At 48.3% G+C, this 14,069-nt stretch overlaps 1 protein-coding gene across 10 annotated transcripts in view; it reads right to left on the reverse strand.

The window, feature by feature from the left end:
- The window catches only part of RASSF2 (Ras association domain family member 2), a 49,228-nt gene that overhangs the window by 10,967 nt on the left and 24,192 nt on the right, over window positions 1–14,069 (reverse strand). For 9 of the 10 annotated variants that reach the window (XR_014832777.1, XR_014832776.1, XR_014832775.1 and 6 more), the window contains 4 exons: window positions 11,702–11,792; window positions 8,421–8,496; window positions 5,497–5,648; window positions 1,768–1,856 (listed from right to left, as the gene is read on the reverse strand). Coding sequence is in view for 5 of the 10 variants with exons in the window: in XM_021077866.2 (XP_020933525.1) it covers window positions 1,768–1,856; window positions 5,497–5,648; window positions 8,421–8,496; window positions 11,702–11,760 (376 nt within the window). In the remaining 5 variants the exon portion in view is untranslated. The remainder of the gene's footprint in view (window positions 1–1,767; window positions 1,857–5,496; window positions 5,649–8,420; window positions 8,497–11,701; window positions 11,793–14,069) is intronic. The other variant, XM_085004433.1, reaches the window with a different exon arrangement.

Consider the following 14,069-nt stretch of genomic DNA (forward strand, 5'->3'; position numbering starts at 1 on the left):
CTCCCCCCCAAATACATTTGATGAAAATCAGTATGCCACCCTGGGGAGGAACGTGATGTATAACTTACTGAGAAGCAATATAGTGATGACATTCAGAACCAGACTCCCAGGTTCAAATCCCAGCTTCACCTTGGGAGAAAAGCAAAACCTACCACCCCAAAATGTCTTTGGCATAATCAAGGTCCAAAAGACTCTGGAAGAAACTTTGACTTTCCTCTTAATTGCCTGAAGAATTTAGCTAGAGGGCCTATTACAGGACTAGAGCTACCACCAGAAATACCTGCAAAGAATATGGGCTAAGTGTGGTGGAGGGAATGGGGCCTAGAGATCAGAGTCCATTCATTGTCTCTGTGGCAATGAATGCATTGTCTCTGTGGTGTCCCATTGTCTCTGCTGGCCCAGCAAACATTTATCAACATTTGCTTTTCCATCTCTGTGAATTGCCTTCCTCCCCCTACCCCCACTTTTTCTTTAGGGCTGCCGGTGCAACATATGGAAGTTCCCAGGCTAGGGGTCAAATCAGAGCTACAGCTGCCGGCCTACATCACAGCCACAGCAACTCAGGATCCGAGCGGCGTCTGCGACCTGCACCACAGCTCTCGGCAACGCCGTCTCCTTAACCCACTGAGCGAGGCCAGGGGCGGAATCTGCATCCTCATGGATACTAGTCGGGTTCGTTACTGCGCCACCACAGAAATTCCACTTTGAAGTCCCAAACCAATACCCTCAACATCCCCTTTTGTCTTTAGCTGAAGACGGTATTTAAGACGAGGGCTTCTGCTGTTTGGGTGAGGTACTTAGTGTTCCTGGGTCTCGCCCATGTGCACATGTTGCTAAACTTTTGCTGGATCTTTCCCTGTTAACCTGTGAGACCAGCCAGCAGAACCAGACGGTAACGGTGTCTTCCTTGCTGACAACATGTACCACTAACCTCTCTGTGCTTCGGTATCCTCATGAAATGTGGATGATAATAGCTCCCACCTCACAAGATTGTTGCGAGGGTTTCAATAAGTTAATTTATTCAAAGCACGTACAACAGTGTGTGGCACAGAATACGCACGATATAAGGACTTGCAAGGTATTGCAAACGGGTAATAGCTATCAAAACTCCAAAGGCACACAGCCTCAGACCCAGAAATTCCATTTGAGAGAATCCTACAGACAAGGACACATTTGTGAAAAGACACATGTACACGGGCACTGTCTACCCTCTTGTTTTGAAGACTGGAAAGGACTTAAAACGTTTATTAATAGGGAGTGATTAAATTATCATTTTTCATGCAATGAAGTAGACAGAGCTGTAAATCTTTATGGATGTGTATGGAACAATCCTCAAGACAAATCAACAGAAACGAAGATTTGCAAAATGGTGCCACTGGTATAAAAGGGGAAGAAAAGAAATGACATCAACCAGAAAGCTTTGCTGGTGTGTATTTGCTTGTGTTTGCAAAAAATATCTTCAAATTGCTTCTAGGGTGGGAAAGTCAGTGGTTGGGTAAGATGGGAACGTTTTAATTTTTTCTCTTTAATGTGTTTTTGTTTGTTTGTTTGTTTTTGTTTTTTAGGGCCATACCCGCGGCACATGGAAGTTCCCAGACCAGGGGTCGAATTGGAGCTGCAGCTGCAGTCCTCCACCACAGCCACAGCCATGTGGAATCAGAGCTGCATCTGTGATCTACACCACAGCAAAGTGTAACATCCATGACATCAGTCTTCACATAATCAGCTCCAAACTGGAGGACTGCCCCACCCCCATTCCAAAGGTACCTGTGGGGCTCGGCGTCTGGTCGCTCTCGGGCAGGGCATCCACCTCTGAGATCTGAATGTTGGGCATGGTGAGGGGCTTCAGAATGGTGCTGGGGGAGTGCAGAAAACAAAGAAAAGGCTCAGCCACTGCAGGGGAACGCCCCCAGTCGCCCCCACCTCACTCCTATAAGGAGACTATGTGGCCTGTGCACCAGCAGGTATTGAAGGACGTTGAGGGGGCTGCGCTGAGGGTCTCAGGAGGCTAGCCCATTCCTGGGCTGAGCGCTGGAGGGAGAAAATGCTTCTTCCCAGCATCCATAGCAACAGACGCACTCAGTTCTTCAAGCCCAAGATGGAAAGCAACAAGAATACCTGTGTGGTACCTGCGCTGCGTTTCTAAGCACGTACAAGTTCTATAGCTTTTTGGAAAACCCTAACAATGGCCATTTATTCTCGGGAAAAGATTCTAGTTGAGATCCACGTCTGTTGGAGGAATAACTCAGAAACTGCTCCTGGCATCTAAAAGGAATGGAAAGTAGAACAGCTGCTATGAGAGTGAGGGCAGCTGGGGAAGGGGCACTGATGGCATTGTTCTCTGGGTTGCTGGAAAAAGGGTCACAAGCAGGCAACCTGAGTTGAGACCTGGTATTGCCCCAATAATGGGAAAATAATTCCTCAAAGTCGAAAAGGACAGTGGAAGCAGCTCAGAGAAATACGCCCCAAATCAACAGAGGATTTAGCCAGAAAGGAGAATTATTTATTTATTTATTTACTGTCTTTTCTTAGGGCCGCATCTGAGGCATATGGAGGTTCCCAGGCTAGGGGTCTAATCGGAGCTGTAGCCACTGGCTTACACCACAGCCGCAGCAACTCGGGATCCGAGCCACGTCTGCAACCTACACCACAGCTCACAGTAACGCCAGATCGTCAACCCACTGAGCGATGCCAGGGATCGAACCCTTAACCTCATGGTTCCTAGTCGGATTCGTTAACCACTGAGCCACATGACGGGAACTCCCGGAAACAAGAATCATATTCAACCAATTAGGATCATCCCATGTTGAGAAGAATGTAGGTACTCGGGGGGGGGGGGGGGAGAGATCAAAACGGACCCTGTGGGGGCTTCCTGGAGACAGACCCCCATATCCCTCTCCTCTTGTTTGTAAAAAGCTTTAGCCTTCCAGGCCTTCCTTGAGTTCCAAAGAAAAAAATCAGACAAGTGAGAAAATGCAGAAACAGAGGAAAACAGTCAAGCAGGGGGCTATAGATAATATCCTGAGTCATACTGTTATTTTGCAGATACTGAAACCCCCACCAGGTGGAAGAAGTTAACTGTGTGCTGACCACAAGCATGTAAACCCCAGACCAGCTGATGCTGACTCCTGAAATACCACCTGATCGCCTCACGGCCAACTAACCAGAGGGGCATTCACCACCACCCTGCAACCCTCTCTCTCCCCTTGCCTTTAAAAATTCTTCCCCTCACCCCACCCTGCCCCCCAAGTTCCCGTCATGACTCAGTGATTAATGAACCCAACTGGTAACCATGAGGTTGTGGGTTCGATCCCTCGCCTTGTTCACTGGGTTGGGGATCCGGCATTGCCGTGAGCTGTGGTGTAGGTCGAAGACGTGGTTCAGATCCTGCATTGCTGTGGCTCTGGCGTAGGCCGGTGGCTGCAGCTCCAATTTGACCCCTAGCCTGGGAACTTCCATATGCTGCGGGTGCGGTCCTAGAAAAGACAAAAAAAAAAAAAAAAAAAAAAAAAATTCTTCCCCGAAAGCCATCAGAGAATTCAGGGTCTTCTGAGCATTAGGGTTAACTTGGCCTTGCGATAAACTCGGCACTTTCCTTCACCACAACGTGGGGTTGGTAGACAGGCTTTACTGCATGTGGGCAAATGGAACATAGTTTGGTTTGGTAACATTAGGACTCAGCAGAGATGGGACTTAGAGTCCAAGGATGATCCTTTTAAGGGAAGACAATTTAAAACTGAAAATGTGAAAGAACTGCCCACTGTATTACAGCTTGTGAGGTTCCGAGCCCCCAAATGGAACTGATCAGAGCCCCTGAGGAATGCTGACCGTTGGTACCCACGGCAGCCACTGCCACTCCCTCCTCTGAAGCCCTCTTTATTGCCAAAGTAGAAGCTGGACCCAGCATCCTTCTTAACACAGTGGTCCAGGCATTCACTTTATTATAGCAGGCATCTAGGGTGACTTTATTGATCTTCCTGAAAACTCAAAGTAGTTGCCCACTTCAAGAACCAACCAAGACCAGCTTGATGCCAGAGGGAAAGGAAAGAAACAAATGTACAGCATGAAAGACCCCTTAGCAGGGCAGCCAAAAGCCATGTGGTCAAATGGAATTGTAAAAAGCATCTCAGGGAACAGAATGTAATACCCCAAGGGTTGGTGTAAGGCTGTGGAAAGGGTTTGGCCCACCTGAAACCAAATAGAGTGAAAGTGCCAAAAGCAAATCAGAGTATAAAACTGGCAAAGTTAGATGAAACCAAAGAACCTGGACTGGATACCCCAGCACTGATGGGAAAGGCAAAAACTTTCCTCCTTAAATCCCCTTGGAAAGAAACCAAATCAGGGGCAGGCTTTGGCCACACTGTAGGTTTCTCTCATCGATTTGGCTCTGGAGTTTAGCAGTGTTCAATGCGGCTATCAGAGAGGGTATGGTTCTCATTTAAAACAGAAAAATATAGGAGTTCCCATTGTGACTCAGCAGTAATGAACTGACTAGTATCCATGAGGACAAGAGTTCCATCCCTGGCCTCACTCAGTGGGTTACGGATCCATCATTGCCAGGAGCTGTGGTGCAGGTCACAGAAGCAGCTTGGATCCCAGCTGCAGCTCTGATTCAACCCCTAGGCTGGGAACTTCCATATCCACCAGGTGCGGCCCTAAAAAGCAAAAAAAAAAAAAAAAAAATAAGGCAGAAAAACATCGCTGTTGTTTTGGCTGAGAGGTGGGCACACTCCACCCACACTTTGGCCCCAGGAAGTCAGCATCAGCAACTTTCAGGATGGAATGAGGGTCGTCCCTTGAGCCTAAAAGCTGAAGTCCCAGGAAGACAGTAAAGAAGCTGTGCCTTACTGGCTGCCTTCAGCTACTCCTCTGGCGACAGGGAGAGGCAGGCTGAATCTTCACAGGTCTTCCAGAGGGACCCAGAAGGGGTACCTCCCAGAACACCAGGCCACCTCCCAATTCCAGGTGTGGCCTGAGGGAAACGGGCCTGGCTTGGCTGACTCAGACAGGGCCTGACCTTCTCCTTCCTCTTCCAGGCTCCCCTGAGTTCCAGAGGGCTTCGGACAGAAGCTTTGATCCCTTAATGTCTCTGGGTGGGGTCATTCTCTGAGCAGAGGTCCCCGTGGGGAGGAGGTTGGGGGATCAGGCATCCTGTCAGAAATCTGCAGACCAGTCAGGCTAGCCACGGCCTTGGAGACTCGGGGTCTCTGCAGAGGCTGGCCCACTGCCCACTTGGCTTTGGTGCACCCCTCTCAGACGTGGCGTCCCCTCCACACTCTTTCACTCAGTGGTTGCAATGACCCGCACAGAAGCCCAGTCGCACCAACGGGAGCCCCTTTCTCATTATCCCCAGTCCAGAGCAGGGAGCAGCAGAAATGGGAGGTGGGGTCCAGGCTTGCTGGAAGAAGGTGGTGTTTACCTGCTTGAGAACACACGGAACCCCAGACACACCCTCGGTTCCCTCCCCCGCCCCCAGGCCCATCTGTCTTGACTCACCCCTGAGCCCCCAGGTTACAGCCGGAGTGCCAAGAGGAAGAGGACGGCGGGGGGCGAATGCGTTCGTTGTCATCCTGCATCTGCAGACGGATGGGCCGGCGCAGCCCCCAGGAGATGTTCAGCAGCCCCTCCACGATGAACTCATCCTCTTCCTGCCACAAAGAAGTTGGTGCAGTGAATCCAGAAAAGCCCCGAAGGAGCCAGTACCGCGCTATTGGTGGCAACTGACCACGTTCTTCATGTGTCCAGCTGGGTGCACCCAAGTTAGAGTCACACCCCAGCTCCAGACACTCTCTACTTGTAAAACACCCCCGAAGCCCTGAGGCTGACCTCAGCAGTCAGTGCAAAGTTGCCTCAAAATTCACAGACATATGCCAATTACAACAGTGGGTTTTGTTGTTTTTGTATGAATGACTTTAAAGTCTATTTCTTGTGTGTGTGTGTGTGTCTTTTTATTTTATTTCATTTCTTTTTTATCTTTTTAGGGCCACACCTGCAGCATATGGAGGTTCCCAGGCTAGGGGTCTAATCGGAGCTGTAGCCACTAGCCTACACCACAGCCACAGCAACACCAGATCCGAGCCACGTCTGTGACCTACACCACAGCTCACAGCCACGCCAGATCCTTAACCCACTGAGCGAGGCCAGGGATCGAACCCACAACCTCATGGTTCCTGGTTGGATTCGTTAACCACTGAGCCACGAGACAGGAACTCCTGTGTGTGTGTCTTTTCAGGTCCATACCTACGGCGTGTGAACGTTCCCAGTCTAGGGGTCAAATTGCAGCTGCAGCTGCCAGCCTACATCACAGCCACAGCAATGAGAGACCCGAGACGTGTCTGCCACCTACACCACAGCTCATGGCCAAGCCCCATCCTGACTCACTGATAGAGGCCAGGGATTGAAGCTGCATCCTCCCGAACACTAGTTGCATTCATTTCTGCTGAGCCACAACGGGAACTCCCAAAAATATATTTCTTAAAGTATATGAGACTAGCCTTGCCGTCAGAAGCAAGAGTCAAATCCTTCAGTTAGCCACCTTCCCCTCCCCTGCAATGGAAAGTGACGTGTCTTTATCTATAACATGTATTAATAATCTGACCAGCTGGTTGAAGGAGATTTAAAATTGTTTCCTGTAAGTTTATTCAATGGAATACTAGCTCCTCTAGCAGATAACTTGTTACTTTATTTATTTATTTATTTATTTTGTCTTTTTGCCATTTCTAGGGCTGCTCTCGTGGCATATGGAGGTTCCCAGGCTAGGGGTCAAATCGGAGCTGTAGCCTCCGGCCTACGCCAGAGCCACAGCAACGCAGGATCCGAGCCGTGTCTGCAACCTACACCACAGCTCACGGCAACGCCGGATCGTTAACCCACTGAGCAAGGGCAGGGATCGAACCCGCAACCTCATGGTTCCCACTCGGAATTGTCAACCACTGCGCCATGACGGGAACTCCGATAATTTGTTACTTTAAATAGAGTGTCAAATGCTTGTGAGTTGGGAGCCAATGATTAGCTAATGTGCTGGGTAAAAACAGGGGTGAATAAATCCTGCAAGAATTCCAAATTTATACTCAAAGGTTGTTGACTGATAAGAATTTAAATGTGAAACCCTTCTAAAAACATGTGCATGTTTTATCCCAAAGAAATGGGTCTCACTTGAGACCATGAAACCCTTTCATCATCTATAGGACACACCTGAAAAAAGCTATTTAAGGACCAAAATCTTGCTAATGGTCCAGACACTAATTAGTAGAAGGTTGGAGGACAATGTCTAAAAGGGTCAAGCCTTCCTTCTAGAGTCTCAGAGTCTTTGACCACATGTTTTAAGGGCAGGGCCCAAGGCCTCAGACCTGGGCCATGGCCACATCTTCGGGACAAGCCCCTAAGATGACACCTGTTCAGCGAACAGGACAGGCCCCAGTACCATCATTGGAGAGGAAGCGGATAATAAAAGAAGGCAGAAGGGGGTGGAGCAACTTTAGGCATTTGGGGATTTTAGGAGAGAGCTTTATTAAGCCCGGGTTACATATATAGTCTTCTAGTTGGTGGAGTCTGACATCATTAATGTACATCATATAACTGTAGGACAGAATTTAACCAAAAGTGGACTCTGCCCAAGGGGAGTGGTTTGAGGAACATACAAAAAGCCACTACATACGATCTGCAGCCAGCCTGCCTTAGTAGCTGAAATTCTACCATCTGATATCTGTTTCTATGGACTAAACCACCACGGCTTGATAACCTGAAAATGTGCATTAGTTAGAAGGGTATTACACATACCTTCTTATCAGTCAAGAACACTAGAGTATAAGTTACTCCACCAAGCTCCTATATAATTCACCGTCTATCTGAAACGGGCTTTACAGAAATGGATACAGGACGAGTAAGCTTAGATTCAGGATGAGGGCTGGGGACAGACAGATGGCAACAAAGGGCCTTCCAAAAAGATACTTGAGGAAGGCTGCTGCAGGTGTGGGAGAGGGCCAAGAGTTATCTCCCAAGCTTATGTCACTTGTCCAGGTTGCTGCAGCAAGAGGTTATGGGCCCAGATGTGTAAACACAGAGGCCTGGGTAAGGTTCCTGAACTGCTAGGCGCAGGAAGGCTGCCTGAGAACCTTCGGAAAGAGCCATTTCATAAAAGCATCCCTTTGCGGGGAGGGGGAAGCCAGGCAGAGTTCTCCCTCTGAGGCTGGTGCTAGCCCAGCCACACAGCACAGGAATGTCTCTGGGACAGAAAATCGCATCCTTTTTAGAACAAAATCGGGCCCAGGGTCTCTTCCCAAAAAACTAGAGACTCCCAACAATATCACTAACATGGAGAGGCCACTCGCTCTAGCAGGAGAGACAGGGACCTTCAAACCCAGGGGACATGGAGCCAAAGCCTGGGCTGGCCACCAGGGCGGGAGCCTCACAAATCCTACCTCGCGGTGTCGGAGCTGCAAATTCTGGCCTTCATAGTACAAGTTGTAGGTCTTCAGATGCAAGAGAAGTTCATTCCTTAAGGGAAAAAAACAAGAGGCGTCATAATCTCAGCCGAAGCCACTTATAATTCAGCTGTTCCCTCTTTTCTCACCTCTAACCTGGCCTTGAGTTACCTCAGTCTGGGTGTTTATCTACACGTGTACACACACACACACATGCACACACACACAGTTCTGCCCCACCTTCCATCACAAACTTCCCCCAGGGTCAAGCTCACGAGTAAACAGTACCTAGGACAGACTGGATGTAAGGAGAAAACCAAGGCAGGTTTGGTCTGCTGACAAAGGTTGGCAGCTCTCCCAACACTCCCCAAGCCCACGCTAAATACACAGGCCTCAATAAGCCTCAGGTTCACAGAAGCGAAGCCACTTCAAAGCCCACAGACAAGGTTTCTCCAGCCTCTCCACAGCCTTTCCTCCTTCACATGCTGTGAGTTACCGCGAAGACAAGCACTACAGACCTGTATGAGCCTCAGAAGCTCCTAGGCTTTCAGCAAGTTAAAAGGGACAGGTACGGGAGTTCCTGTCGTGGCTCAGTGGTTAGTGAACCCAACTAGCATCCATGGGGACGCACGTTCGATCCCTGGCCTCACTCAGTGGGTTAAGGATCCGGCGTTGCCGTGAGCTATGGTGTAGGTCGCAGACGCGGCTCAGATCTGGAGTTGCTGTGGCTGTGGTGTAGGCCAGTGGCTGCAGCTCCGATTAGACCCCTAGCATGGGAAGCTATGAATGAACTATACATAACATGGATGAATCTCACAGATATTATGGTGAGTGAAAGAAGCTCTGGCTTCTTTCAAGAGAGCATATATTGTCTGATTCCATTTTCATGAGGTTTGATGTGGGTGTTAGAATTCAGGATAGTGGATTCACCTTTAGGAATGGAGACTGGAGGTGGGCAGGAGGGGCCTTCTGAGTCCTGGCAACACACCATTCTAGATGTAGAATGGCCTTTATCTTTTTTTTTTTTTTTTTTTTTTTTGTCTTTTTGCCTTTTCTTGGGCCGCTCCCACGGCATATGGAGGTTCCCAGGCTAGGGGTCGAATCGGAGCTGTAGCCACCGGCCTACGCCAGAGCCACAGCAACGCTGGATCCGAGCCGCGTCTGCGACCTTCACCACAGCTCACGGCAACGCCGGATCGTTAACTCACTGAGCAAGGGCAGGGATCGAACCCGCAACCTCATGGTTCCTAGTCGGATTCGTTAACCACTGCGCCACGACAGGAACTCCTGTCTTTTTGTCTTTTAAGGCCGCATCCAAAGCACATGGAGGTTCCCAACCTAGGGGTCTAATCAGAGCTGTAGCCACCAGCCTATGCCACAGCCACAGCCATGTCAGATCCGAGCCGTATCTGCGACCTACACCACAGCTCATGGCAATGCCGGATCCTTAACCCACTGAGCGAAGCCGCGGATCAAACCTGAATCCTCATGGATACTAGTTGGGTTCATAACCCCCTGTGCCACAACGGGAACTCATGGATGCTTTTATCTTTTTATTCTATTCGAGGTGCTTTTAGTTTATAAAAATATTTTTTAAACCCTTGTAAGACCTCTAGATACTGGTTTCTAAGTGGTCCCCCCTGGGAGCCCAGCTCTATGGAACGTGAGAGAGAATGTCACACCCTCTGTGTGTGACCAGAATGAAAGCTGTCCAACCTGACATGCCCCAGTCAAGTTTCATTGAAAGTGAAGGGGAGAGGGTTGGGAGTGGGGCGAGCCGAGGAGGCTGAGGTGTGCTTGTCAGGCAAGAGACGAGGGAGCTCAGCCCCTCTAAATCCAGCCATTCAGTGGAGACATTTGGAGCCACACAGGAGGTCAAAACTGGCTGGACATTCCAAGAAGTTCCAGACAAGTTAAACCTAGATAAACTGGAGTAATTCCATGAAAGCCAAAATGGAGTGGAAAATGCCACTCCAAATAACCTATAACAAAGCCATTTGATACTTTTGAACACACAAATCTAAAATAAGGGTTTGACATGACTGGTCAGGAGTTCCTGTCATGGCTCAGTGGTCACGAACCTGACTAGTATCCATGAGGATGTGGGTTCGATCCCTGGCCCTGCTCAGGGGGTTAAGGATCCGGTGCTGCCATGAGCTATGGCGTAGGTCACAGATGCACCTCGGATCTGGTGTTGCTGTGGCTATGGCGTAGGCCAGCGGCTACGTCTCTGATTAGACCCCTACCCTGGGAACCTCCATATGCCATGGATGTGGCCCTAAAAAAAAAAAAAAAGATTAAAAAATAAAATAAAATGACTGGTCAGTAGAAGTCCCTTGAGAAACTGGTCAGTGAGGAGATAGGAACGATCTGCATCTCACACAACTGTGTGTCTACGTATGGCCAAGCTGGCCCAAGGAATTTCAATGATTTGGTCTCAAATAAATGAAACACTTAGTTAAGATGGAGAACATAATTACGTACAGATCCCGGTGCTGAATATAAAAATATATCTGCAAATTTACAATTTGAAAAAGTCCATTTTGGCTCAGGCCCTGTCATATCAGCAAAAAAAAAAACCTGAGTTCAAGAGATTTTAGTGCTTATAAAGCAGTGAAACTGTCTCCTTTTGTTCAGGGGCCACCTGTGCCCTTTGTAGCCAGAACCCCAGCAGCCAGGACTTCGCCGGGGAACACCATAGACAGGACAGTGAGCAGCCACCACCAACTCCTCCTCATAGAAGCCTCCAGGACACCGTTTCTTTTGAGTCTCTAAGAGTGCCATGCCTTTTTTTTTTTTTTTTTTTTTTTTTTTTTGCTTTTTAGGGCCACACCCACGGCATATGGAAGTTCCCAGGCTAGGGGTTAAATCGGAGCTACCGATGCAGGTCTACACCACAGCCACAGCAACACTGGATCCCAGGTGTATCTATGACCTACATCACAGCTCACGGCAGCGCCAGATCCTTAACCCACTGAGCGAGGGCCAGGGATCGAACTCACATCCTCATGGATCCTCATTGGATTTGTTAACCATTGAGCCAGGAAGAGAATTCTAAGGGTACCATGTCTTGGAGAGCCCCTTAAGGTCATTCTCTGTGGCCAGGCTCTGGGGGCATGTTTTTATCGGGAGCAGCAACCTTGCTCACACTCAGTTGCTTTGCTCCTTCTCACACAGGAGCCCCAACCCTCCTGCATGGGGGAAGCTCCTCTGCCAGTGGCTTCCATCCACACAGGACTGGCCACTGGGGACACAACACCAAGGGGAGAAAATCTTACTTGGAAATGTATTTATCTTGTCCACATGGGACTAGGGAAGTCTGGTGACTGTAGTCCATTTTTCCTCTTTCTTTTCATCAGCAGGAGAGGCCTATATTTGAAAGGAAAAGACAGAGGTTAAAGGCAGCAATACACGAGCCAGGGGGCAGGAAGCACATGGCTCTCTGTCCCTGCCCCAGATCCACAGCTTGAGCAGCCCAATGCTGACCCGTGGCCACTGAGATGCCACACTACTGGCTGCTGCCTCTGCTTGCCACAGCCTCTGAAAAAACACCTGATGGGAAGATGACAATCCTTGCAGAGCCCCAGAACCAATGCCCCAGCCACAGAGAATGGTTTGAAGGACGACCCAGGAGTCTTCCCTGAAGGGACCTTCACTACACAGAATAGAGACTCATCTGATAGGTAAGGCTCAGATTCTGCCGAGGTAGACGAAGGATTGGTAAATGACCTACCAATGCCCAGATAGGCATTCCCATTGTGGCTCAGTGATTTATGAACCCAACTAGCATCCATGAGGATTTGGGTTCGATCCCTGGCCTCACTCAGTGGGTTAAGGATCTGGCGTTGCTGTGAGCTGTACTGTAGGTCGAAGATGCAGCTCAGGCCTGGTGTTGCTATAGCTGTGGTATAGGCCAGCAGCTGCGGTTCTGATTCGACTCCTAGCCTGGAAACTTCCATATGCCACAAGTGCAGCCATTAAAAAAAAATAGTAATAATAAATAAAAATGCCCAGATAGAAACAGATGCAATCCATCACAACTCTACATCTAGGACCACAATTAAAATATGCAGTATCAAAGGCAATTTAATTACCTGGGAAAATGACAATATACCATGAAAACACAAGTTACAAAACTATGAGTCCAGTTTCGTTTAAAATATATGTAAGTAAGTGAGTTCCGATTGTGGCTCAGTGGTAACAAATCCATGAAGACACCGGTTTCATCCCTTGCTTTGCTCAGTGGGTTAAGGATACAGCATTGCCATGAGCTGTGGTGTAGGCTGCCAGCTGCAGCTCTGATTTGACCCCTAGCCTGGGAACTTCCATATGCTGGAGGTGTAGTCCTAAAATCCAAAAAAAAAAAAGAATATATAAGCATAAACATGCATGTATATGTACACTTATCTGAATGGACATTTTATATATGAGTCCAATACATATTACCAATGAGTCAAAAAAGAAACAAAAAAGGAAATTAAAAAATCTTGAGGAGTTCCCGTCATGGCTAAGTGGTTAACGAATCTGACTAGGAACAATGAGGTTGTGGGTTCAATCCCTGGCCTCACTCAGTGGGTTAAGGATCTGGTGTTGCCATGTAGGTGGTATAGGTCGCAGATGCAGCTTGGATTCCACGTTGCTGTGGCTCTGGTGTAGGCTGGCAGCTACAGCTCCAATTCGACCCCTAGCCTGGGAACCTCCATATGCTGCGGGTGTGGCCCTAGAAAAAAGACCCCCCCCCAAAAAAAAAAATCTTGAAACAAAGAATTCTCTTCATGGTATAGTAGGTTAGGGATCCAGCATTGTCTCTGTGGTGACTCGGGTTTGATATATATATATATATATATATATATATATATATATATATATATATATACACGTATACACACACACACACATATATACATATGTGTGTATCAGGATTTCTCAACATCAGCACTATTGACATTTGGGGCCAGGTCATTCTTTGTTGTGGGGCCTGTCTTGTGCATTGGAGGATGTTGAGCAGCATTCTTGGCCTTTACCCACGAGGTGCTAGCAGCATGACTCTCAGTCATGATAATCAAAAACATCTCTTGGGAGTTCCCGTCGTGGCGCAGTGGTTAACGAATCTGACTAGGAACCATGAGGTTGCGGGTTCGGTCCCTGCCCTTGCTCAGTGGGTGAACGATCCGGCGTTGCCGTGAGCTGTGGTGTAGGTTGCAGACATGGCTCGGATCCCGTGTTGCTGTGGCTCTGGCGTAGGCTGGTGGCTACAGCTCCGATTCGACCCCTAGCCTGGGAACCTCCATATGCCGTGGGAGCGGCCCAAGAAATAGCAAAAACAACAACAACAAAAGCCAAAAAAAAAAAACAACAAAAAAAAAACATCTCTGGACATTAAGTGTCCCCTGGGGGTTAAACTGCCCGTAGTTGAGACCTCTTGGCATATGTACCTAAGCATATAAGTGAATGAAAGTCCAGCACTCTCTGGTAATGGCGTTATCAGAAAATTTTTTCAAATATTTTATTCTAAAATTTTTCCCAAAAAAGTTGGAGAAATAAGACAATGATTAGCAATATACCCATGGCTAGTCTCCCCTTAACACTTACTATCCTTACTTTATCACACATCTGTCCATCTATATGCCCCTTTATCCATTCGAG

This window comes from Sus scrofa, chromosome 17 (assembly GCF_054392235.1).
Source record: "Sus scrofa isolate SSC_HxYL_T2T_F1_AM1 chromosome 17, Sscrofa_HxYL_maternal_Yorkshire_Landrace_v2.0, whole genome shotgun sequence".
Classification (NCBI taxonomy): domain Eukaryota; kingdom Metazoa; phylum Chordata; class Mammalia; order Artiodactyla; family Suidae; genus Sus; species Sus scrofa.